This window comes from Hippocampus bargibanti, linkage group LG12 (genome assembly GCF_051943395.1).
Source record: "Hippocampus bargibanti isolate YZ-2025 linkage group LG12, ASM5194339v1, whole genome shotgun sequence".
Taxonomy (NCBI): Eukaryota; Metazoa; Chordata; class Actinopteri; order Syngnathiformes; family Syngnathidae; genus Hippocampus; species Hippocampus bargibanti.
Genome location: NC_142745.1, coordinates 13,556,091 through 13,582,020, shown reverse-complemented (window position 1 = coordinate 13,582,020; position 25,930 = coordinate 13,556,091). Strand labels below are relative to the sequence as shown.

Sequence of the window (25,930 nt, the reverse complement as noted above, 5' to 3'; positions counted from 1 at the left end):
CGTTATATTTATGAAAATGTTACCTTGGCATACGAACTATTTTTCGGGATACACACGGAGCTGCCACAATGACTGATGTGTCTTTCGCGAACAGCCCGTTCTCCTAACAAGGAAATAGCAGCTGACTTTTTTTTGGTCCTCTATTTCCCGCCCCCAGTCTTCGGTTAAAGCCACGTGATTGGTGAAGAACGCAGCAGTGGGGGATGGGGTTACAGACAGAGAGTGAGGCCTTTCTCCCAAAAACAAAATGGTGTCTTCGTTTAAAGCCACGTGATTGGTCAAGAACCCAGCAGTGAGGGCCCCCACGTTAAATATTAAAGAGACAGGCAGACAGAGAGAGTGAGAAAACACACACGAAAGTCAGAAAACAAACAAAAGTGAAATAGGGAGAAAATGGATAGAAAACTGTGAAATTTGGATCCATTTCAACTTTGATAGTTCAAAAGCAGAGTGTAGACTGGAAGGTTAAAATAACCCATCGATCAGGCTCCACAAATAACCCGCACAAGTCATCTGAACACTTGATGCAAAAAGCTATCAACCCAGCTAAACAGATCACAATTGATGAAGAACTAGACACAATTATCACAGAGAAAGCACATACAAGGGATCATTCCTCAAGATGGCGAAATAAAGCACATCTTCCTCATCAAGTGTTTAATGCTGAGGAAACCGGACACTCCATTCCATCAAGCCATTAACGACCATCACAGAGGCAATACGTCTGTACGTCACAATACGTCACAGAGGCAAATAAAATGACTTTATTGTACAGGACAGTTTATTTCTTTAATCATATTACTATAGCACATTTATTATACATAAAATAAGGTATATTTTCTGTAGTTTTAAGGCTTAGAAAATTTCAAAGTAGAAAATTATGTTTTATGGGGACCCGGGAACGGATTATTCTCATTTTAATGGTTTCCTTTGGGAAATTAATTTTTGAGATACACACTTTTCGCCTTACACACTGTCTGGGAACCAATTAAGTTTGTAAGCCAAGGTCCCACTGTATTCTAAATCACATATTGAAGACAATTTAAAGAAAAACATACATATGAAGGTTCACATATAAACGTTAAATACTTTTACAAAACAAGACCAATTCAATTATTTTTGTTGTCATGGCAACCAATGAAAATAATGGTGCGTTACATATAGTATTTCGCAACCATATTTAGAAAATCAAAATTCATGACACCAAAGTGTCTGTAGAGGTAGAGTTAACTAAAACATGATCATGATGGGTTGGATTCCATGTTGTTGTGCAGAGTTGATGAAGGAATATTAAAGAAAAAAAAACAAGTGTTGTACAAAGAGCAATTTTATTGGAAAAAAAAATGAACACACGCATGCAAAGGGGGAGGATGGAGATGCTACACTCAGCATCTTACTTTCCTTATTCACAAGACGGAGCTGCACACGAATTACAGCTGTGAAGTTTTGAAAACTGTTTTCTAGCTTGCACACACCCACAAACACACATTCATGTTTCTATATAAAAACAAAACAAAAACCAATGGGACAGGTGGATGGTTTGATAAAACAGTATAAGTAGAACAGTGACAATGTGTCCAGAATTGTTTTTTTTTGGGGGGGGGAGGGGGGGGGGCAACACATTCTCATGGAACGTCTGCTTCTCTGATCCACAACTAAAACAGGCTGTGGATCTAATTTAAAATAAGCATGTTGCTTCCTGGAAACAAAAAAACACCAGGTGTCAACAAAAAGCGGATTGGGTCAATTCATCAAAATCCAAAAGAAAACTACCGTACATTTTTCGAGGATGTCAGGCACAAGCTCAAGTGCACCGCATCCCTACAAACGGAAGAAAAAGGACATTGTTGGTACTGTACAACCTTTGTCTTCTACTAAGAGGGTGGGGGGGGGGGTGTTGGAGACAAAATACTGCTCCATATAAAAAGTGGGAAGAAAATGAGGGGTAAGGTGGGGGGTAAGGTGGACCGGGTGGGGTAAGGTGGGGACTTCCTCACTTCTTTCCTCTCTTGGATTTCCGGGGGGAAAGCTTGTCGGCAGGTGCTGGTTTTTTAGCGGGGGGCTGACCTCTGCTTTTGGCCCCAGGGCGCCTAGATGCGGTTCTGCCCACCGGTTTCTTGGCTTCAGGCTCCTTTTCCTCCTCAGATTCTTCCTCCTCCTGCTTGGAAATCTTTGCGCTGCCCCTTTTGATTGGTCGCTTGGCCGGTGGTGGTGCTTTCTTGGAACGACCGGCAGCGCCCCGCTTCTTCGGCGTCACGGGCTCCTCTTCTGATTCGGGCTCCTCTGCCTCTTCACTGGGAGATTCTTCCGGAGTGGCGGGTTGCTTGGAGACTCGTTTGTTAAGGCGTTTGACAGCGGGCGTCTTTGTCTTCTTGGCGACCGATCGTCTCTTGGCGGGAGCGGTGGCTTTGGAAGCTGACGCCTTGGCCTTGGTCACCTTAGCGGCTGCCGCTTTCTTGGCAGGAGACGCTTTGGCCAATGGTCGTCCTCGTCCTCTGCTAGCCTTCTTGGCAGCAGGGGGGTGGCGGACCCTGGGAGGGGGTCTCTTTGTGGGCCTTCGGGGAGGTCAGAACAAGTCATGTGACTCACGTGGCTGACTTCTCAATTAATGGTTTATAGACAGGTGTGGTTTATTTAAAGTGATACCTTGGCTTACAAACTTAATTGGTTCCCATACAGAGTGTGTAAGGCAAAAAGTGTATCCCAAAAAATAATTTCCCATAGGGAACCATTAAAATGAGAATAATTCGTTCCCAGGTCCCCATAAAACATCATTTTCTACTTAGTAATTTTATAAGCCTTAAAACTACACAACATATCTTATTTTATCTATAATAAATGCGCTATGGTATTATAATTAAAGAAATAAACTGTACTGTATAATCAAGTCGTTTTATTGACCTTTGTGATGGTCGTTGATGGCTTGAGGGAATAGAGTGGCTGGTTTCATCAGCATTAAACACTTGATGAGGAACATAGCCTTCTTCTTTCACCATCTTGAGGAATGATCCCTTGTAGGTGCTTTCTCTGTGATAATTTAATCTAGTTCCTCATCAATTGTGTTCTGTTTCGCTGGGTTGATAGCTTTTAGCATCAAGTGTACAGATGGCAATAAGCGGGTTATTTGTGGAGCCTGATTGATGGGATATTTTAACCTTCCAGTCTACACTCTGCTTTTGAACTATCAAGGTTGAAATGAGTTCAAATATCACTGTTTTCTATCCATTTTCTCACCATTTCACTTTTTTTTCACTTTTGTTTTTGTTTCAAGCTCTGTCCTCTCCCTTTCGTGTGTGTGTTTTCCAACTCTCTCTCTGTCTGCCTGTCTCTTTAATGTTTAACCCCCGCCCCTCTCCACTGCTGGGTTCTTGACCAATCACATGGCTCAAACCGAATACTCGGGGCGGGGAATAGAGGACAAACCAGTCGGCCACCATTTTGTTGTTAGAAGAACGGGCTCGTTCCCGAACGACACATCACTCATTGTGGCAGCTCCGTGTGTATCGCGAAAAATAGTTTGTAAGCAAAGGTAAAATTTTCATAAATGAAACGTTTGTAAACCAAAAAGTTCGTAAGCCAAGGGGTTTGTAAACCGAGGTATCACTGTACTTACAAAATGCTTTTTCCTTTAAAAATGTACAGGGGGAGGCTAATAATCAGATGTGCTCTATAATCCGGAAATTACGGTAATTGAATTATCACCTTTTCCGCACGGGGACTTCTTCCTCAGACTCATTATCTTCTTCATCCTCGTCCTCCTGCTCTTCCTCGGACTCGTCCTCAACAGATGCAGCTCTCCGTCTGGACCTGGAGGACTTGGTGGACACCTTGTTGAATTTGTCTGGGTAAAGCGTTGTTGGGCTGAAAACAAGAAAAATAATTATGGAGTCTTGGAGTTTTTTTTTTTTTAGTATTGTTTTTTGTTTTTGTTTTTTTTGAAAGTGGGGTATTGGTGATCACATAGACTTTAGTAGTTGTGAAGACAATATGCTTATTATTTTAGTATCATAAGGGAACTAATAGACAATGGCAACGTTGATACGTCATAAGGAAAGTCCAACATTGTGAATCCACATTTTACAAATATGTATTATCATAGTTTCAGAATTTATAATTCAATTGGCAACTCTGGTGAAAGCAAAAGACGCAAATGGGTCAAACTTTGTTTGAAACATGACAGCAAAAGACAGGAGCGATTTATTTCAATTTTGTGGCGGTTACAATTTGGATTATCCGTTGGCACCCGCACAGCAATGGCCCCACCATTGTGCATGTGTGGAATGTGTACAGTGATACCTCCGCATAGGAACGCTTCAGCTCACGAACTTCTCGCCTCACGAACATTAAATTTGCGAGCATATAGTCTTGGCTCACGAACTAGTTTTTCGGCGGAAGAACCAAACCACATGGAGCCACGGTGGCTGGCGGACTAGTTTTCGTCACCTTTCTTTGTGCGGACGTGGTTTGTTATCGAGTGTAGTACTTTTGCTATTATGGGACCGAAAAAGACCCCGCCACAAGCTAGTGTTAAGCCGAAGAAGGCACAAAAAGAAAATTATGGTCGAGCAGAAGAAGATCATCGAAAAACACGAACGAGGTGTGCGTTTGTGTGACTTGGCGTCCTAGTACCAGTATGCTAAGTCGACCATTGCATTACATGTGGCTAAGGGTGTTTCTGTGTTGTCTAAGCAACGGTCTCAGGGAATAGAAGGGGTTAAAAAACATCTGTTGATTTGGATTAACGAAAAGCAGCTAGCAGGGGACCGTGTGAGCGAGGGTATTATCGCTGAGAAAGCACGGCAACTTCACTTGGATATCAACAAGAGGCAACACCATCAATGACCATCACAAAGGTAAATAAAACGACTTTATTATACAGTACAGTTTATTTCTTTAATTACAATACAATAGCACATTTATTATACATAAAATAATGTATATTTTGTGTAATTTTAAGGCTTATTTTGTAGAAAATTCTGTTTTATGGGGACCCGGGAACTGATTATTCTCATTTTAATGGTTTCCTATGGGAAATAAATGTTCGGCAAACGAACTTTTCACCTGACACACTTTTTGGGAACCAATTGAGTTCGTTAGCTGAGGTATCACTGTACCAACATTAAACTAGGTCTACATGTGTTGGATGAGTGTGAAATGAAGATGTGAGTTTATAATAATATATATGATTTATTTCATTGTGAAGGGGAAAAAAATGAAGCGTCTACCTTGGGTAGAAAGGGAAGCACAGCTGGTATGTCCCTGTGAAACCGTGACCGGTGATCTGTTGCATCCAGCCGAGGACTTTACACTTGGTCAGGGTCCTTCTCAGATTGGCCACTAAATAACATGCACAAGTACACATTGTCTTTCCCAAAAAATCAACATGACTGGTGATGTAGTGGTTTTAAAAAGTATGGCCACTAGAGGGGGCCAAAATCTTACCAAGCTGGTACTCCTTGGCATCCTTGTTGGCATCAAGCAGATACTTGCGCAATGTAGTAGTGCTGCACGTCTTGGGCTCGTTCATGGCTGTGATGGCGGCTAAAATGGCATCCTCCAAGGTGCCTCCCTTCAGCAGCACTTGGTTGCCAGTACGTTTCAGCTGTGAATACATGATGGGATTTATTGATGGGGCACAAAAGGAGGCTCTTATTTTTGCTTTCGTGACTTTTTAGATTATTTCTGCAAAAAATGAGAAGCATCTATGTATTGCATTATATTTTGGACAGCCGCCCTCGTTTTAAGCTCATAGCTCGAGACCCATATCATTTAGGAATGTTTTTTTTTTCTGATGATAGGAGAGAGTGTAAGGTTTCTCACGCTGCATTGAATGTTTATGTCGTCCTAAAACTCAATATCTATCTAGCTAGCTACCTATCTATTTGCTATGTGGCTGGCTTTCTATTCGCTATCAGCCTAGCTTGCAAGCTATTTGCTATTTGGCTAGCTATCTATATATCTCCACTGTGAGACTAATAAAGGTAAATCCAATCCAATCCACTGGCTATCTATTAGCTTGCTAGCTTTCTATCCGAGTTGAGTGAACACTGGCGCAAGAATGGCTGCCGCCGCTCACCCTCAAAAACACTTATCCCGTGACTGTAAAGTGACCTTGAGTGTTTTGCGCTTATGAATGAAATGTATTATTATTATTATTCTGTCGGTTCTCGAATTCGAGTGATAATGACAAAAATCCTGACACTGGAGTGGACACATTTGTGAATGAGTTAAGAGACTCATTACAATTAGCATTTTTACAGGTACATATAGACACACCAGGGGTATGTAAGGGTAATGTAAAATGAGTTGGAAATGCTAATTAAATAATTTGGGGTCATGGTGTCATGTAAGGGCTTCAACCATGTTCATAAGTACTGTACTTAGACGTGTATAAATGGGGACGCCCTTACCTGGAAAGTTCCGGAGGCTCCTTTGCCTGTAATTTGCTCCAGTTGCCCTCGCTCCACCGCCTTCACCAGGGCCGACTTCAGGACTTCTGGCCTGGGGTCAAAATGATTGACGTTACCATGAAGCAAAACACACCATGTTAGATTTCACATTTTATACATAACCCAGCAATTTGGGTGTGACGTTAACCTCACAGCCATTTTCTGACATTTCAGAACAAAGGTACTGGCACACCTGTTCTCGATGTTAAGACTAGGAAAGTGCTGCTCCAGGTACTTCTTAATCAGCAGGTATGAAGCTTCTTTGGGCTCGCACAGACGCGTGATGATGAGCGGCAGAGCGTCTCCCAGAGCCTCCTGCTTCGAGCCGGCTTTCTACAAACACGAGATCGCAGCAACGTCATCTTGTGATTTTGAAATGCTGCGGCAACAGGCACTTACTTTGGAGGCCGACGTCACTTTTCCAATGGTGAAAGTTCCCATGAGGCCTTTGCCCTTCAGCTAAGACCACAAAAGCGGAAGGAAATGTGGGTTACAATGAGTTGTGAGGGAGGTTTTTACATTTCTGTCTTCTTCAAGTCACCTGTTTGATGGTGCCCTTCTCCAGCTGCTTCTTCATTGCCTTCCTGATGTGAAACTTCTTCTTGTCCATTTCCATATCAGGGCATTTTTTAGCAATGTACTTAATGACCGACTGGTAGGAAACTCCAGATCTGTGATTAAACGACTGCACAGAAAGGAACGTTTTGATACCATATCATAATAATAATACGTTTCATTCATAAGCGCCTTTCAAAACTCTGAAGGACACTTTACAGTCACGTAATTTTTGTGTGCGGGTGAGCAGCGGCAGTCATTCGTGCGCACGTTCACTCTACCCGGAAGTAACACAGCAGCAAAGTTATAAAAGGAAGAGGAATGGTAACCAAAAATTAATTGGTTGAATAAACTATATTAATAAATGAATAAATACATAAATAAATAAATGAAAAACAAATAAACAAATAAATACATGAATAGATATAAGTGTAGGTATAGCGAAATAAATAATTAGAAAATAAATACACAAATAACCAAACACACAAATAAATGAATAAACTAAATTAATACATGAATAAACAAATAAATCAATAAATGAAAAACAAATAAACAGATAATACATATGTAAATAGATGTAGCTAAATAAATAGCAAATAAATACACAAATGCATGAATAAATCAACTAATAAATAACCAAATAGACCAAAAAATACATGAATAAACTACATTAAAACTACAGCAAAACAGTTTGTTTAATTTTGATTTTTAACAAATTGGGGGCTTTCCATTACCACACTGGACAACTAAACATACAGACGCTCTCCATCTTACGAACGAGATACATTCCGAGCGGTCATTCGTAAGGTGAATTTGTTCGTAAGTTGCTTAAGTGCTATAACTTGTATGGAATGTGTGTTTAAGAGCGGTCGTTCGTAAGGTGAATTTGTGCGTAAGTTGCTTCCGTGCTATATTTTGATGGAATGTATGTTGAAGTTAAACACAGAACGAGGTAGTTTAGAACACAGACGGTCTAACAGTTGTCAAATAAATTCACACCGACTGTAGTACGACGACATATATCCTTAAAGGACAACCAACGTCGTCACTTTTTTGTTTCCTAACTGACATCAGAAAAACGTTTTATAGCATCTAAAATACCCAAAACACGCAGTATAGTTTTCTTCAAATGCAAAACACCAATAAAAATGACTTAAAGTGTCCAAAATCGGCCAAAAATTGAGCTGCGAATTGGGCATTTTCAGAAAGTCCCGCCCCCAGTTCGTGACGTCACGCCAAGACGTCTTGCATTGCTTGAGAATCAAAACAATGGCTTCAGATTCGGAGAATGTGCTTTCTTGTTACACATCCAGTTATGAATATGATTCAAATAGTTCTGAGGAGGAAAGCATATGTTTGCAATCAATTAAGGAATTTATTCCGTGCCATTTTGAGGCAACTTTGGGGGAAATGTCTCACCCAAAAATAGGCACAAAATGGCCACCGAGTTGTTGTGAGGAATGAATCAGCCCATTTCCACAGGCTGATAAATTCCTTACATGGAGCTTGGACGCCCTCTTCTGTCGGCTTTTGGGTGCAACACGAGGTTTTCAGACCAAACAAGTACAGCAAAATACATTGACGTGATGGAAGGACTGCTACAATGAGTCTTTTTTTCGGTCAGGGGCGTTCCTTCAGTGACATCATGTACGGACTCGTCACCAACTCAAAAACAAGACTTCCTGAATAGTCAGCGCGAGTCATAAAACGTAAAATATAGCTATATGCGGTGGAATCTTATTAAAATACGCTCAGTAGAAGTCATTTGAAGCCATTTTACAAATTATGGACACAACTTGTCCGGAGACGTCGGTTGTCCTTTCAGTAAGCCATTAGTGAAGCTGCTGGCACGTAATTACTGAATTATGTACAAGCAGCCATTTCTTTTTGTTATTCGTCGCGTCCTCATGGAGCGTTAACTGGGAAGAGGGATTTACTCCCCGCCCAGATACTCTACGCAGCCAATCGTAAGCGAGCAAAGGCGCGAAATACAGATTTTAATTTACAGCATCTCTGTCCGAACATTTTTCGACATAATGTACCAGGAAAAATGTTTGTATGTACTGTTTTTCGTAAATTGAATGTTCGTAAGTTGGGGAGCGTCTGTATTCAGCCTACTCTCATTCTGTGTTGGTCAATCTCGACCACAGGTGTCAAAGTCAAGGCCCGGGGGCCAAATCCGGTCCGCCACATTTTTTCGGCCCGTGAAAGCAAAGCAAACTTTGAAATTCTATGATTTTCATAAACATTAAACATTCTAAAGGCTTCTCCAAATTCATAACGGCCCTCGAGAGGAAACCATAACTACAATGTAGCTGTGGCAAAAAAAACTTTGACACCCCTTGATCTTGACTTTTTCTATTGAATGAGTGTAGAATAGTGATTGACAAAAATGAATTCAGGCTCTAATGGTTTATGTCTGCTGTAGGAATAGAAACAAAACAGCCCTTCAAAATGAATCTCCAGAAAATTATTGGAGCAAACTGGACAAAAATAGTCTTTTGTGCATACACACCCCAATGGCTTCAATGAGAAGATGGTCCAATCTGTTGTACGTGCCGGCATAGTTAGCGACGGGCAGTTTCTTCCCAGCGCTGACACTGGCCCACACCGGGATGGTCCTTTTCACCTTTTTAACTTTGCCTTTCTTGTATTTGTAGCCATCCTTCAGCCTGGAAAGTGAGGACAAAGAGCAGATACGACAAGAAGAATTGAGAATTGTAGCTTGTGAAAAGTCAAGGAGCGATATTTCACTGTGATGTTTCCCACCCTTATCTCTATGGCATCCTCACCTTAGTAGAAGAACATAGCAGTGTGTTGCGCACTGGCCAGCCACGCAGTCCTTGCATTTGTCACTCTGTCCGGATAAACTGAAAATTTGAGAACATCTGTCTTAATAAGTAAGTCGTAGCTACTCCAGTGCGCTCGGGAGAATAAGGCTAGCACACTCATGAACATGGATTCCGATCTAATCAATCTTTAATAAATAAAATAAAATCTCCCTGGACCAAACAGGATCACCTTTTTTTTAAATGTCTAATCTGATTTGCATTCTGGAATCACCTCTGGGTGTAAATGCAACACTGCATCATGCAGGAGCAGCCTGCCGTTATCCGGCGAGGTAAGGACCAGCAGATAAAAGTGCGATCAAAGTGAAATATCGCAGCATGTTCCCCGCTGTGAAAGACTCACTCATTTTTCTCCGTCACCTCGTCCGATTTGTCGGACGCCCCTCGGTCCGCCTTCTCGCCGTTCTCCGCCGGCTCGGCTTTCCCAGTGGAGTCCACGGACGACACAGGCTGCTCGCTTCCGATGGAGGGAGACTCCCTGGGGGTCTCTTGGCGCCCTGATCGTTGTCAAAACAGAAATTACGTAAGGTTGGGTTTCCATTTTTAAGTTCCACTATAGCCAGCGAACGTTTTTAGACGTTCCCCACTGATGATCGGTCAGTTAAAAGGACAAATTTGCAATTGACATTATCGCTATAAACAAGGGCGCGAAAAATCCTACTGGACCCTCTGCACCCTGCCCACCACCGTTTCCAGCAACTCCCCTCAGGCAGGCGCTACAGATCCATGCGCACCAAACCCAGCAGACATTTAAAGGACAACTGACGCCTCCGGACAAGTTGTGTCCATAATTTGTAACATCACTTCAAATTACTTCGACTGGGCGTACTTTACAACGATACCACGGCATATAGCTATTTTACGTTTTAAGACTTGCACCAAATATTCAGGAAGTCTTGTTTTCAAGTTGATGACGATGCCTGACGTGACGTCACGTCTGGAACACCCCTGACCGAGAAAGCGACACACAATGCATTTTGGGTACTTTGTTTGGTCTGAAAACTTCGTGTTGATGGCAAAATTAGAAGTAAAACTACATAAATAACGCGATGGTGAATCGTTGTGTGTTGCACCAAGACTACTATTTGATACGAGTTGACACAAATTCCCAGCAGACAAATCAGCCATATCAGCTTGGGCGCCATCTTGTACATTTTCCAGGACGGTACATTGAAGTCCAGACACCTCAAAATGAAACGCAATAAATTCTTTAATCGATTGCAAACATTTATGCTTTCGTCTTCAGAACTATTTGAATCATATTCATAACTGGATGAGTAACAAGAAAGCATCTTCTCCGAATCTGAAGCCATTGTTTTGATTCTAGAGCAAGGCAAGACACCTTGGCGTGAAGTCACGAACAAGGGGGTGGGACCTTCAGAAACTCGCCATCCCGAGGTGATTTTGAAGTAGTTTTGGGACACTCTAACTTTTCTTCCCCCAAGCCATTAACTCTTTTTAAACAGTAACCCAATTAGAACTGTATAGTGCCTCTTTGCAATTTTTTGATGATGATACTAGTGCAGCATGTTCTACCAGAAACAAATTACTTGTGTGTTCTACATACTTGGCAATACAGATGATTCTGATTCTGATTGCGCTAGCAAATAAAAACGGGTGTTCATCACATTCGACAGAAGTAGCTCTGAAGTTGAGTGCGTATGGTTTTAAAATAGACAGTGAAATAATAAATAATAATAATAATCATCACAATAATAATAATAATAATACATTTAATTTCTAAGCGCCTTTCATAACTCTCAAGGACACTTTAAATAGACAAGTAAAATAATTGTAAGAAATATCGAAGGTCTTTCCATCATTAAAAGGTTGGAGTGAAACTGGCATTAGAATCAGAATCAGAATATGAATCATCTTCATTGCCAAGTATGTAGAACACACGAGGAATTTGTTTCCGGTAGAACACGCTGCACTAGTATCGTCGTCAAAAAAACTGCTAAGTGGCACTATACAGTTCCATTTTGGCTACTGTTAAATCCATGTGGGCTTCAGGCCCAACCCAGGCCATTTAATTTGTATTAATTTTGCACAAAGTATTGTTATTTAATTCTGCACTGACTCTTGTGGATTATATGCTAATGTTACCTTTAAATGTGGATCGCTTTGATTACTTTTACGTAGCCATTCTTATCCGTATGTAATTTGAAATGTATATGAACATTAAATAAATTGTAGCTATCTATTAGCTAGCTGTGTAGCTGGCTATATTAGCTATATGGCTATCTAGCTAGTTAGCCAACTGTCTTCTTCTTTTCTTTTCGGCTTTTCCCTTCAAGGGGTCGCCACCTTCAAAGGTTTGGTTGGCATGTTTGTTTTGGCCAAGCTTTTACGTCGGATGCCGTTCCTGACACAACCCTCTGTATTTATCTGGGCTTGGGACCGGCATAAGAAGACACTGGCTTATGTCCCCTTGTGGCTGCAGAACAAGCACCTCTATGAACTTAATAAAGATGAAGATGCTCAGTAAAAGGCTCCCAAAGACAAAATGGCCATCAGCACAGCAACATTCAAAAGAGCAAAACTATAATCACCATTTGATGTCAAAGCTAACTGTCTAGTTGGCTTTTTATTAGCTATCTGTTAGCTAGCTAGCCTTCTATATATTTGAGTTACTTCTGGGTTGAGTGAACGCTGGCGCATGTGGCTGCCGCTGCTCACCCGCAGAAAAGCTGATCCTGCGACTGTAAAGTGACCTTGAGAGATTTGAAAGGCGCATAGAAATCAAATTTAATGTTTGTGCTGCTCAAGAATTTAATTTATCAAATTAAAACTACACAGAAAAAAAAGGCAAAAGAGTTCATGTAAGAGTGATGGTGAAAGGTGCACCAAAAACCTAAAAAGTTGGTACTGAGTAGTAAATTAGCAATGTTTAAGCTCAGAGTTGACAGTGAGGCCCTTAGTTAACCGCTCCATGATCATTACAGGTACCTGTAATGATGGGCTTCTCCTGAGTTGGAGTTGCTGCTACTCGGTTAATAGGCATCACAGGAGGCGGATCTGGGAAACATTAATGAAAAGAAAAAAATAAACAAACTGAAAATGTGCATGGGAATTATTCAGAGATATACTCATTCCGTTGTATTGAAATGTGATAAACGTGGACAGTTTCTTGCAAAAAAAGGTGGATTTAAGTTGTCCGATTAATAGCTCACACATGTCCTAAAATAACGGAATATTGTACAGTTGGAATGATTGAATTGGCAATGCATTATAGCCGACACATTTTAAATGTCTGCATTTGAGTGAAATGTTGGGAATCGATGTTACAGACATATTTAGAATTTAGAATGGCGTGTATCCAGATGATTTGTCCGTTCTACTTTATTAATCGAAAAACAAAGTCAGTTGAATGTTTCATTGTTTTCAACAAACCCAGGGGTTTGAAATTCGTAATTCTACATTTTACGCATGTAGAAAAATAGTGACCCGTATATCCGAAATGGTTCCTTCCAAAGCAGTTCAGAATCGGCGGCGAAATTAAGTACGAAGCCGAAAAGAATGCGAAAATGATATATTTTAGAGTGAAATAAATGCCGATTCATAATATACACAAACCCCCTATGCCCCCACCCAAAAACAATTCGAACAAAAACATAATTTCAATATGGAAAGTGGTGGGTGGGGGGGAAACTGGTCTCCGGCCCACCACACGCAACGGATTCAAAAAATGCAAAATGCCTTTTACCTCAATTCACGGAGGCCTCAGGCCGTTTAATGGTCGAAAACTGTCAAAAAACACAAAATCCCCGAGGGGCTATGGAGAATTTCGACCTGGTTGATTTCTTGGGGTTCTTGACTAACGTCGGTGAAAGAAAAATCGCAAATTTCGCCATTTTGTCCTATGGTTAATGTTACTCACATACACTCGAGTGTCACACACATACGCGGCGGCGGCGGCGGTGCGGATGGCGTCGCGAGAGCAATTCAAAAACCCGCCCCGATCTGCAACATTTCCCACGCAAGGCGATCCAAGCGCATTTGCAACTGCAAGGCAAACTTACCTCGAACTTTATGGTGCAAAAAGTAAAGATATTTGGCGAGTTTAAAATGAGTGCACAAGCCTTTATTTCGATTCCTCTGTTTACGAGCCCCGCCCCGTTCGAGTGGTTGGTGACGTCACAATGCCTCGACTGTCATGGCGGCTCGCAGTATGTCAACTCTACCCCAGCACGATCATCTCGATTCTTTGTTACATTCAAGCCATCTAGTTGAATCAACACATTATTTCAAGGTAACACGGGCAATTACAGTTCAAATGAATAAAAAACGGGGTTTTGATCGTTATTCTGTCTTACACATATATTTATATCCGCGTGCATCAAAACAAGACGTCTAAAAATGGTGCACATGAAATCCAGCTCCAATATTTACCACGATAAATATTTTTTATGCATTATATACTGTTCAGCTATCTTAATGCTCTTGGCACAAGTGTCGACCTCACTCAACGTAGTTTTTGCGGAATTTATATGCACAAACTTTTTTCTTGCTACAATACCAGCCACAGAAAATAAAATACAGTAAAGTCTCGTTATATCGATATTCAAGGGAGTCCGAAAAAATATCGATATAACCGGGACTATCGATATATCCGACCCTGTTTGCATGTAATTTTCTCCGTGCGTGCATAGAAATAGTATCGATATAACCGGGACTATCGATATATCCGATATCGATATAACGAGACTTTACTGTAATAATAATGATAATAATGATACATTTCATTTCTAAGCGCCTTTCAAAACTCTCAAGGTCACTTTACAGTCACAGGATGGATGTTAGATTTTAAAAAAGTAAGGTTAAACGTGGATGTAGAAAAAATACTTTGTGACTCAATAAAAATGATTTTTAAAAATGTGGATGTAGGAAAAATTACTTTGTGACTGAATAAAAAATGGACCGTTTCACTATTTTGTTGTTTTAACCATCACAGAACATCCCGAGAAGTGAGAGGGTTGTAATTGGTGGAGACTTCAATGGACATGTTGGCGCAGGAAACAAAGATGATGAGGAGGTGATGGGCAAGTTTGGACTCCAGATGAGGAACGCTGAAGGACAGATGGTGGTTGACTTTGCTAAGAGAACGGAAATGGCTATTGTGAATCCTTTTTTTTTCAGAAAAGACAGGAACATAGGGTGACCTATAGGAGTGGAGGCAGAAGTACACAGGTAGACTACATTTTGTGTTAACGGCGCCATCTAAAGGAAATCAATGACTGCAAAGTAGTGGTAGTTGAGAGTGTACCAGACAGCATACGTTGGTGGTGTGTAGGATGACGCTGGCAGTGAGGAAGATGAAGAAACCAAAGGCTGAAGTGAGGACAAAATGGTGGAAGTTGAAAAAGGAAGAGTGTTGCATGACATTTAGGAAGGAGGTAAGACAAGCACTGGGTGGGCAAGAGGTCCTTCCAGATGACTGGCAAACTACAGCGAACATAATCCGAGACACAGGTCGGAAAGTACTTGGTGTATCGAGTGGAAGAAAGGTAGATAAGGAGACTTGGTGGTGGAATGGGGAGGTGCAGGAGTGTATACAGAGAAAGAGGTTAGCAAAGAAGTGTGATGGCAAAATGGAAAGAGTACTTTGGAGAATTGATGAATGAGGAAAATGAGAAGGAACAAAGAGTAGAAGACATGACTGTTGTGGACCGAGACGTAGCAAGCATTAGCAAGGATGAAGTGAGGAGGGCGCTGAAGAGGATGAAGGGGGGAAAGGCACTCGGGCCTGATGATTTACCAATCGAGGTATGGAAGTGTCTTGGAGATGTGGCGGTGGTGTTCCTGACTGGGTTATTCAACAAGATCTTAGATGGTGAACAGATGTCTGAAGAATGGAGAAGAAGTGGCCATTTTTAGAAGCAAAGGAGATGTGCAGAGTTGCACTAACTACAGAGGAATAAAGTTGATGAGCCATACAATGAAACTCTGGGAGAGTAGTTGAAGCTAGAGTAAGAGCAGAAGTGAACATTTGTGAGCAGCAGTATGGCTTCATGCCAAAAAAAAAAAGAGTACGACAGATGCAGTGTTTGCTTTAAGAATGCTGATAGAGAAGTACAGAGAAGGTCAGAAGGAATTACATTGTGTCTTTGTAGATATGCAGAAAGCGTACGACAGGGTGCCCAGAGAAGAGCTGTGGTATTGCATGAGGAAGTCTGGAGTGACAGAAAAGTATGTCAGAGCGGTGCAAGACATGTATAATGACTGTAAGACAGTTGTGAGGTGCGTTGTCGGTATGACTGAGGAATTCAAGGTGGAGGTGGGACTCCACCAGGGGTCAGCTCTGAGCCCCTTCTTGTTTGCTATGGTGATGGACAGGCTGACAGACGATATTAGACAAGAATCTCCTTGGACCATGATGTTTTCAGATGACATTGTGATCTGTAGCCAGAACAGGGAACAGGTGGTGGAGAAACTAGAGATGTGGAGATATGCCCTGGAAAGGAGAGGAATGAAGAACAGTTGCAGCAAGACGGAATATATGTGTGTGAATGAGAGGGATCCAAGTGCAAGAGTGATGCTACAGGGAGAAGAGATAAAGAAAGTGGAGGATTTTAAGTACTTGGGGTCAACTGTCCAGAGTAATGGAGAGGGTGGTAAAGAGGTGAAGAAGCGTGTCCAGGCAGGCTGGAGCGGCTGAGGAAAAATATCAGGTGTGATGTGTGATAGAAGGGTTTCAGCTAGGATGAAAGGAAACGTTTATAAAACAGTGGTGAGACCAGCCATGATGTTTGGACTGGAGACGGTGCCACTGACGAAAAGACAGGAAGCAGAGCTGGAGGTAGTAGAGCTGAAGATGTTGAGGTTTTCTTTGGGAGTGACCAGGTTGGATAGGATCAGGAATGAGTACATTAGAGGGACAACTCATATTAGAGGCTTTGGAGAGAAAGTCAGAGAGGCCAGACTGAGATGGTTTGGACATCTTCCAGAGGAGAGAGAGTGACTATATCGGGAGAAGGATGCTGAGCCTTGAACTGGAGACCGAGAGGAAAACCAAAGAGGAGGTTTATGGATGTGGTCAGAGAGGACATGAAGGTAGCTGGTGTGAGAGAAGAGGATGCACAAAACCGGGATAGATGGAGGACATTGATTCGCTGTGGCGACCCCTGAAGGGACAAGCCGAAAGGAAAAGAAGAAGAACCATCATATTATGTTAAGGGCTCAATTTTACCCGTTTTGTGTTGACTAAAGCACTTTATATCCTTTCTTCAAAACAGTTCTAAAATATCCAAATGGGATGAAAAAATATGTTGTCTCTCTTTTCAAGTATGTTTATCACATCTCAAGATACCGTCGTTGCTGATGTCACCTATGATTTGACTGTTTGTTGTGGATTTTTACATATGGGTCAAAATGACCCACCACATGATCCTCCCCCAACATAATATGAAGGTTAACTAAGTTTAAGGTAAACGGTCTACATTTATCAAACGTTACACGATTGTTTTAATGATGACAGCTAGTCGTCAAATGAGGACTAAAACTTTGTAGAAGTAAAGGAATCGTAACTATTAGAACAATGAATATACATTACAGGTTAATGAATATGTTTGGGTTTAAATCTTCAAGTAAATTCCCAAACAGCAACTAAATTTAAGTTACCAGTATTTCTCCAAGTATGCATTTGCGCAAACACTCAAAAATCAAAATGAGTGTATTGGGAAAACAAAATTGTGTTACACATTTCACCTTAAAAGCCATTACTTGTCCCCTCAGGATGTAATTCATATCATTGAATTAGGCCTGCTGTTTGTTTCTGTGATACGCCAGAAAACCATCACAGCTCATTCTACACATTAAATTATTATTATTTTGGGTGAATCCTAAAAAATCTGAGAAATAAGATCACTGTGTGTACCCCCCTGTCCCCCAACCCATTTTTTCCCACACCGACTGAAAATTGGAGACTTAAAGTTTTTGAGCTAAATTACCAAGATGATGACAAGACTGAACTACAAATAAGCAGCGATTCACAGAGTATACCAGGATAGCCACAAATTGCATTTTTAGACATATCAAAGGCAACTAAACACAGTGATACCTTGGCTTACGAACTTAATTGGTTCCCAGAAAGTGTGTGTAAGGTGAACAGTGTGTATTCTAAACATTAATTTCCCACAGGAAACCATTAAAATGAGAATAATCCGTTCCCAGGGCCCCATAAAACACAATTTTCAACTAAATAAGCCTTACAACTACACACAATATACCTTATTTTATGTATAATACATGTGCTATGGTATTGTAATTAAAGAAATAAACTACAGTATAATAAAGTCATTTTATTTACCTTTGTGATGGTCGTTGATGGCTTTCTAGGAACTCTGGGTTGTACATCTTGGAAGTTGTAATATTGAAACAGCAACAGATGCAGGCAGACACCCTAGAAACTTCATTAATAGCTGTTTCCCTTGCTTGTCTTTTCTCTGTAGTCTATACTCTGCCTTTGAAATATCAATAAAGTTGAAACAAGTGCAAATGTCACTGTTTTCTATCCATGTTCTCACCTTTTCACTTTTTTTCACTTGTTTTTCTGTTTCAAGCTCTGTCGTCTGCTTTTCCTGTTCATCCTCAGCTCTGTGTTTCTGTAACCCCGTCCCCGCTGTGTGTCCTGTGGGTGTCCCCTTCCTCCTCTACCACGGATCTTGACCAATCACGTGCGGCTTTAATCGAAGACTGGGGGCAGGGAATAGAGGACAAAAAAAGTCGGCTGCCATTTCCAGCTCCTTGTTAGGAGCCCCAAGAACCGGCTCGTTCGCGAAAGACACATCACTCATTGTGGCGCTCCGTGTGTTTCCCGAAAAATAGTTTGTATGCCAAGATTATATTCCTGCGAATTTAACGTTCGTAAAGCGAAAAGTTCATTAGCTAAAGCGTTCGTAAACCAAGGAAGGTATCACTGTAGTTGGATTATTATGTTTGAAAAGAGAGCCTAATAAAACGTGTTGATGGAAATTTGTGGAGAATTAACTTTTGTGTGTCTTGACATCTGATTTGGGGATGTGTCTGTTTGCCCCCGCAAACATACACATACAGAAATAACCTCCAAGTTTCCAAACTCATTTTTTCTCTCCATCTTTAATATATTTACAAGCTTTTAATGAGCGGTGTAGGGATGAAGTATTATAAGCATTTTTTTGTTTTATCATGACTACCCTTTACTTCCTTTGTCCTCCCCTTCTGGCATTTTGCTGTTTCCACGTCCACTTTTGTTCATCAAGGGTTGTCCATTTTCCCTCTGTCCTTGAAAGTGACACGCCAACATGAGCAGCAAAAGCTGAGAGATGCTTTTTGGATTATTTTGATGACAAGCTTGGCTTCCGTTTCACCCCCAAAACGGTTTTGCGTGACACAGTTTTAATCCAAAGAGTGTAAAATCCAGGGAGGCCGTTCTTATTTCTTGGTCAAAAAAGTATAACTTTGTTATCATTCTTATTACTTAATTATATTGTTATTTCTTTTGTTCGGGTTCTTGCTTCCATATTTGCAGTCCTTAAAAAAATAATAAATTAAAGAGTCCAGAACCTATACTGCTTTTTTAAGTCTCTTCTTAAAAAGTAACAAAAACAGTCAAGTTAAAATTTAAAACAAAAATATTTTCTATGTATAATACATGTATTTAGTGCTTCCGCCATTGAAATCCAAACTGAAAATGGCGCCATGTTTTTGAACCGTACCGCACAAAAAAGGAATTCCAGCGACCGTGAACAGGTCCGCTCGTGTTTTGTCAAGTGGAGGAGGGGGGGATGTACAGGTTTCAATTGTCCTCCGATTCCTCCTCGGCCTCCCGTAGCCACGTGAAGAAAGCCGTCACTGACTTGAGGGCAACGCCTTTGCCCTCCTGCTCTGCCGGATCTTTGCTGGTCTCCCATTTGTTGAATGCATCCTCCGAAATGACGTCCTCGTCATAGAGGCAGTCAAAGAACATCCGCAGGAGGTCTGTCAGACATCGAAGACAGAACTGTCAGACTTTATTTTGTAATCAGTTTTTTAAGCTCTGTGTGCACTTTCTAACGAGCATGTACAGAAACTAAAGTAACCTGCTAGGTACAGTTGCAACACTGCAGTGAGTGTCTATGGAGACGATGGAGTACTTACTGGGAGGCTGATCAAGGGAGACTATCAGCGTCTGAAGTGCATAAAGTGCTTGCAGCTGTCGCTCAGTGTCTGAGTTAAGGTACTTGAGTAATACAGGGAGCCTCCTCTGGATGATGGCGGTGTCTACTTGACAGTTGCTGCCGATATCTGACAAATAAGCGAGTGAGTGAGTGAGTGAGTGAGTGAGTGAGTGAGTGAGTGAGTGAGTGAGTGAGTGAGTGAGTGAGTGAGTGAGAAGAAATAGATGAGTGGGTTTACCTTTCACCGCTGCCTTGCACACGGCTGTCATCAGCGCCCTCAGAAAGGGTGACGAGCTCATCTGAGGTTCATCCAGGTTTGCCTGGGTGGTACGTAAAGCACTGGTAAGTCTAATGTGTTCTTAAACACATTAGAGTGCAGTAAATGTGTTCAATGTAGTGTTCGTTTCTTTCATAACTTTGCTGCTGTGAAATGTCAATTTCTCCCCTGCGAGACTAATAAAGGCAAATCCAATCCAAATTAACGCATTCACTGCTAGATAACGTGCAAAAATGTATCCACTCCAGAGGCAAGGTTTTTGTCATATTCACTCGAATTCCAGGAGCCAGAGAATATTGAGTTTTAAGACGACATAAACATTCAATGCAGTGAGAAACCTTAGACCACAGGTGTCAAAGTTAAGGCCCGGAGGCTAAATCCGGCCCGCCACATCATTTTTTCAGCCCACGAAAGCAAATCAAACTTGTGGTATTCCATGATGCTAAAATCTTCAACAAAATGTCATATTTTGGGATGTAAACCACAATAACACGCATTATTCTTGACGTTAGATTTGAAAATGTGTTATTCATTAATTTGTTGTGCGCTCTATAGGTAATATGTGGAGGAGATGAAACATTCTAATGGCTTCCTCAAATTCATAACGGCCCTCGAGAGGAAACCATAACTACAATGTGGCCCGCGGCAAAAAATGACTGACACCTCTGCCTAGGACTCTCTTCTTTCATCAGAAAAAAAAACATTAATTCCTAAATGATATGGGTCTGGAGTTACATGAGCTTGAAATAAGGGTAGCTGTCTAAAATACATTACAATACACACATATTGGTTTATATAGCGCTTTAACAACAGCTGAAAGCTAGAACAAAGCGCTAACATGGAAAAAAAGGAAATGCTTGTGGAAGGGAAAAACATTGCCAGAGGTCTGGCCAGTGCTTTATCGAGAAAAAAAACTAGAATTAATTTGGGAATGGCGCTCTATGTCATATTTTCAATTCCCGTATACAGTACATTCGTGAATGGCAGTGAATGAGTTAACAGGTGTGTTGTAGGAAATGACAATCCCAGCCGATTGGTTTAAAATAATTCTTAACCATGATAAGGTATCTTAGTTAATCTAGGCAAAACAATGAAATACTCATCAGTTAACATTTTGTTGCTGTTTACACAGAACTTCCCAGTTATCTCTATTTGCAAGTAGCTCCCCTTCAGAACTTGGTAAAGGTCACCCCATACCTCCACCCAATCAAAGATCTGCTCATCGCTGGCCATGTCCTCCAGCAGGAGCCTCTCCAGCTGCTGGCTTAGCTCCTCAGCAGACAGAGTCTTTTTGGAAAGAGGTGTTTCAGGATCCGTCGTGTCCGATCGGATGAACTCCAGCTTCTGTGTGTGCGAGGTCAGCGTCAGTGTTAACAAAGATAATTCTGTCGATCGCAGGTATATCATGGTCACAGAAACAGGTAGTGGGTAGGGGGTGTACCTGTTGTGAGAGAAAGGCTTGGACATCTTCTCCCTCCGGTAGTAAGTCAGACCAGCTGAGATCAGATTCCTTCCAAAGAGAACCCACAGCTCGATGGCTCTGAGGAGACAATCGGAGTGCATTATGGATCAATAAATGAGCAAAAAAGGAAAAATGGGAGTATAAATTATACAGACGGCTGCTGTCAATAAAATAAAATAAACATTTGGCCTCATTGTAACACATCAATAAGAAATTTCAGCTCGGAATCAGTACGTATTATTTATGCCTTGAATAATTTCCCTTAACTCATTCCCTGCCAGATGATATGCAGAAATGTGTCCTTTCCAGTGCCAGGGTTTTTGTCATTGTCACTTAAATTGCAGGACCCACAGAATATTGAGTTTTGGGTCTACATAAACCTTCAATTCAGCATAAGACACCGTAGACTCTCTTCTTTCATAAAAAAAAAACAAGTGTTAATTCCTAAGTTATACGGGTCTGGAGTTATCTGAATTGAAAATGCGGACGGTTGTACAAAATATAATGCATACATATTGATTTACATTGTGCTTTACCAATAGCTGAAGCTGGAACAAAGCGCTAAAATTGCCAAAAAACAAATGCTTGCCCCTCATGCACCCCCGCAAGAAAATAAAAACCTGAACAAATTCGGGTTTTGACTAAAATATGACTACAATATGAGGAAAATCTGACAAAAATCTGAGGGAAAGATGACTAAAATATGACGTGACGTATTTGAGTGTTCATTGACAAGACAGGACTGCATGAAATTGTTAGCGCATGGTTTGTCATCTGTTCAAAATGCACATCGAGTGTAAAACAAAATGGATGGATGTAATCTGAATACAAATTCCCAATGGAGACCCCCCACCCACAACTGCTGTATCAGTCCTTCAAACAGTTATCTTTGTCCACATTCATCAGCAAGCAAGTTTAGACTAACATGAAAATTTCACTTACCATTTGTTTGCATAGTATGTGCAGTATTTGAGATATGAGAATGCCCGCTCTTCCCACCGCTAACAAAGGTTTGCGTAATTCACTGTGGACACAAAAGCATTTTCAAAACCACTGCATTCAACAACGGCACGTTAATTATTCTCATAAAGGCACGGCATGGGTGGCACTCAGTACCTGAAGAGCTCTCTCATCGAGAAACATTCATCCTTTAGCACAGGGGTTAGTAGCTGGGCCAGGTACAGCCAGATATGCGGAATGTCGATAGCCATATCGTCTGCCTGCTCCAGAATGTCATAAAACCTGGATGCACAAAAAGACCGTGACAGTGAGTGTAGTTTTCTAAAAACTGTAGTGTTGGTCTAACTAAATGACGAATACTCAGTTGTCAATGTGCAAATTCAACACGAACGGATGGAATCAAACTGTTCTTCTCATACAATTAATTTTGAACCTGTTCAACATTTAGCATCTATATCTATAACCTTGCCCCCCATACCTAACTGACCTTCAAATTTCTATTCCCTCTCGTTCCCTCAGATCCCCCAAACTCTGGAAATCACTTCCTCCCAACATTCGTAATATCGATTCTCTTCCCACTTTCAAATCCCTTCTCAAAACCCACCTATTTAAAATGGCATTTTCTGTGTAGCTCTATCTCTTGTTTCTATTTATAATTGTATTTTATTTCAGAATCAGAATCAGAATCAGAATCATCTTTATTGCCAAGTATGTAGGACATGCTTGTCTGTGACGGTAAAGTGTCCTTAAGAGCTTTGAAAGGCACTTGAAATAAAATGTATTATTATTATTATTATTATTATCTGGCTGGCTATCTAGTTGGCTATCCAGCTAGCTATCTATTAGCTATCTGGCTGGCTAACTAGCTAGCAACCTATTAGCTAGGTAGCTATTTAGCTTTCTATCTATTTGAGTTAATTCCGGGTTGAGCGAACAATGGCGCGTGTGGCGGCCGCTGCTCACCCACAGAAAAAAACGTAGCCCGTGACTGTAAAGTGACCTTGAGAGTTTTGAAAGGCGCTTATAAATGAAATGTATTATTATTATTATTATTTAATAGTAACAAGAGAATCTTTCTTAAGGGAGAAAACATTGCTGGAGTGAGGGACTCGGTAGGACGCATCTTTATGGGTCACCCTCCCCAAAGAGGAGTGTGTAAAAGTAATTGACAACTTTGTCAGACGAATACAGATTTGCTTGCAACGAAATGGTGGACATTTGGAACACATCTTGGGAAAGCAATAAATTAACTAAATATTGACAGAATTAGCTGAAACTCTGATGAATGGGTTGCCATAAACCGAATAATAGGTGGTTGTAATTTGAAATAAATAGCTTTTCAATCAAAGTCACAATTGAAATTTTCATGGGTATACATCTTTTGGGTCAACCTGTATTACAAATTGTGATGCCAGACCGCTTACTTTAAGCCTTGGTGAAATGCCAAATGACGGACGAGCAAAATAGTGTAAATTGCCCATCTCTGGTGAGGTCTAGGTAATTTTTGGTCAATAGAGGTTCAGTAGGAACTTGAGTCGGAAGGTCGTCAGGTCGCATCATTTTCATTCTAACAATGTACAGTGTGAGGGATACAGACGGACTGACCCTTTGTAGAACTGCTCTTTTGGCAGGACTTTCTGTTGCACCAGCTGAAAGAAAAGCAGTCCCATGTGATCTCGTGTGGTCCGACTGCGCTCCAACGTCGACTCCACTCCGATGCGCACAAAGGTGTGCAATTGGGCGACTGAAACCAGTTCGTCGACGCATTGAACAGCCTCCTGGAGGGGCCGGGATAGCACAAAAGTCAAGCCAATGGACTTGATTTGAGGTCCAGTGTGTCTCAGTACCTTGTAATCGTTGATGTGAAGAAACTCGTCAATGATGGACTTGGACTTCCTCTCCATTTCTTCCTCAGACAGGACCAGCCTCTCTGGCGTCTTTGCCACTGGCTCAGGTTTAACTGATAAGATTATTGTCACACCATTGTCAGTATGAGGCAATTTTTCTACTACTCCCAGCACTACTACTACTTGACAGAGAATAGACAGAATAGAAGTTATCATAGTTAAAAGTTTAAAGGTTAGTTGGCCGCCGAACACAAGGCCCACAATGGAAGCGCAGAAAATCTGGGGTCAATCTGATGAGAACAGACACAGCCTGTTAAACTGTCATCTTCATGTAGGATATCTGGCCTTGGACTAATTTAGGACTTGGTAAACTCCTTCGCAGAAAGAGGTCATTAGCCAGGTTACAAATCTATGAGTTCATGGAAACCACAACCCATTACAATGTCTGTTCTGTTGGTTTATGGATGTTGGTGCTTGTACCATGGGACATCCAGAGGTGTGGTATTCAAATTAAGAAATTTGTTTTACTTATGGATCACTTAAATTTGCATATATTCTCAGTAAATAGCTTGGCAGAGGGCTGCTGAGGTTGGGCTTCATGAAAATGGCGCCCCCTGCCGGCAGCAATAGAAAATCTTTCTGAGTTCGAACCCTTGTTCGCAGTGTCCAAACAAATATCTGACACTACTACTACTACTACTACTACTAATAATAATAATAATCATCATCATAACAATAATAATCATAATAATAATAATAACAACATCAATAATATATTTACACTATTATGATTGCTTTTGAATTGACCTTTCTTACAGGGCTCTCTCGTTCTGCCAATCTCTGGTTCTGGCTCCGGCTTATCTTCCGTGATGCTCGGTTTCCGGGCCTTGATGACCTCACTCTCCCGCTCCCTTCGCGTCTCTTCCAGAGGATGGACGTTTCGCGGCTCCTTGGCATTGTCGCTTCTGTTGTAAGACGTGAGCCTTGACGACGACAACAACAATGGCGTCGTGTGGACCTGTGGCTTCTCACTACCCTCACGCACTGCGTTGCTACGATTGCTGGACATGAAAAGATAACACGGAAATTTGCAGTTGGGGGATTTACAGTCGTCTTAGCGTTAGATATATTCAAATCAATGATCAAATTAATAAAATGCACCAATTTTGTCTTTGCTTCCATTTTTACCATTTGTTCATGAAAGCAATTTAAACTGTGCTTGCAAAGGTGTCTATCCTTGACCACTTGACACATAATTAATAATTAATAATATGTTATAACTAAATATGGCAGCCAATATCAAATGCCAATATCAAATGCTGACAACAATACTTTGGGTTGGCAATTGTAGAGATTGTTGTTGTATGCATTCCAAAAAGTTAACGACAAATGATA

The 25,930-nt window shown here is 41.1% G+C and overlaps 2 protein-coding genes and 1 long non-coding RNA gene across 12 annotated transcripts in view; 1 reads left to right on the top strand and 2 right to left on the bottom strand.

Moving 5' to 3' along the window:
* Positions 1-1,607: 1,607 nt before the first annotated feature.
* On the bottom strand, positions 1,608-13,977 carry hp1bp3 (heterochromatin protein 1, binding protein 3). Of its 3 annotated transcripts, none has more exons than XM_089009435.1 (13): positions 13,876-13,977; positions 12,803-12,871; positions 10,197-10,350; positions 9,797-9,874; positions 9,520-9,676; positions 6,991-7,134; positions 6,849-6,908; positions 6,643-6,782; positions 6,411-6,501; positions 5,443-5,602; positions 5,226-5,337; positions 3,703-3,861; positions 1,608-2,555 (listed from the first exon to the last, which is right to left on the bottom strand). In XM_089009435.1, exons 2-13 carry the CDS (start codon positions 12,855-12,857, stop codon positions 1,994-1,996), a joined length of 1,872 nt encoding a protein of 623 aa, XP_088865561.1. In that variant the 5' UTR covers positions 12,858-12,871; positions 13,876-13,977; the 3' UTR covers positions 1,608-1,993. The 3 variants fall into 3 exon arrangements, with proteins under 3 accessions (XP_088865561.1, XP_088865562.1, XP_088865563.1); XM_089009436.1 differs by lacking the exon at positions 13,876-13,977 and adding an exon at positions 13,560-13,724; XM_089009437.1 differs by lacking the exon at positions 9,797-9,874.
* A 7-nt stretch (positions 13,978-13,984) lies between these two features.
* LOC148890586 (uncharacterized) lies at positions 13,985-25,489 on the top strand. The gene is made up of 3 exons (XR_016116576.1): positions 13,985-14,105; positions 24,320-24,516; positions 25,354-25,489. It is a non-coding gene; the product is annotated as an uncharacterized LOC148890586 (long non-coding RNA).
* The window catches only part of eif4g3a (eukaryotic translation initiation factor 4 gamma, 3a), a 44,977-nt gene continuing 37,977 nt past the window's right edge, over positions 18,931-25,930 (bottom strand). For 6 of the 8 annotated variants that reach the window (XM_089009426.1, XM_089009427.1, XM_089009429.1 and 3 more), the window contains 10 exons: positions 25,343-25,596; positions 24,536-24,648; positions 24,294-24,466; positions 22,845-22,970; positions 22,671-22,752; positions 21,708-21,806; positions 21,464-21,610; positions 20,228-20,309; positions 19,970-20,116; positions 18,931-19,810 (listed from right to left, as the gene is read on the bottom strand). In XM_089009426.1, the coding sequence (XP_088865552.1) occupies positions 19,629-19,810; positions 19,970-20,116; positions 20,228-20,309; positions 21,464-21,610; positions 21,708-21,806; positions 22,671-22,752; positions 22,845-22,970; positions 24,294-24,466; positions 24,536-24,648; positions 25,343-25,596 (1,405 nt within the window). In that variant the 3' untranslated portion in view covers positions 18,931-19,628. The remainder of the gene's footprint in view (positions 19,811-19,969; positions 20,117-20,227; positions 20,310-21,463; positions 21,611-21,707; positions 21,807-22,670; positions 22,753-22,844; positions 22,971-24,293; positions 24,467-24,535; positions 24,649-25,342; positions 25,597-25,930) is intronic. The other 2 variants (XM_089009428.1, XM_089009430.1) reach the window with 1 other exon arrangement.

Excerpts from the sequence above, each read along its gene's own strand:
- hp1bp3 (XM_089009435.1), bottom strand. The coding sequence starts at position 12,857 with ATGCCTATTAACCGAGTAGCAGCAACTCCAACTCAGGAGAAGCCCATC. Across the intron at positions 6,502-6,642 it reads AGTCTTAACATCGAGAACAG|GCCAGAAGTCCTGAAGTCGG; the intron begins GTGTGCCAGTAC and ends TTTTGACCCCAG. Across the intron at positions 5,338-5,442 it reads TGCCAAGGAGTACCAGCTTG|TGGCCAATCTGAGAAGGACC; the intron begins GTAAGATTTTGG and ends CATGTTATTTAG.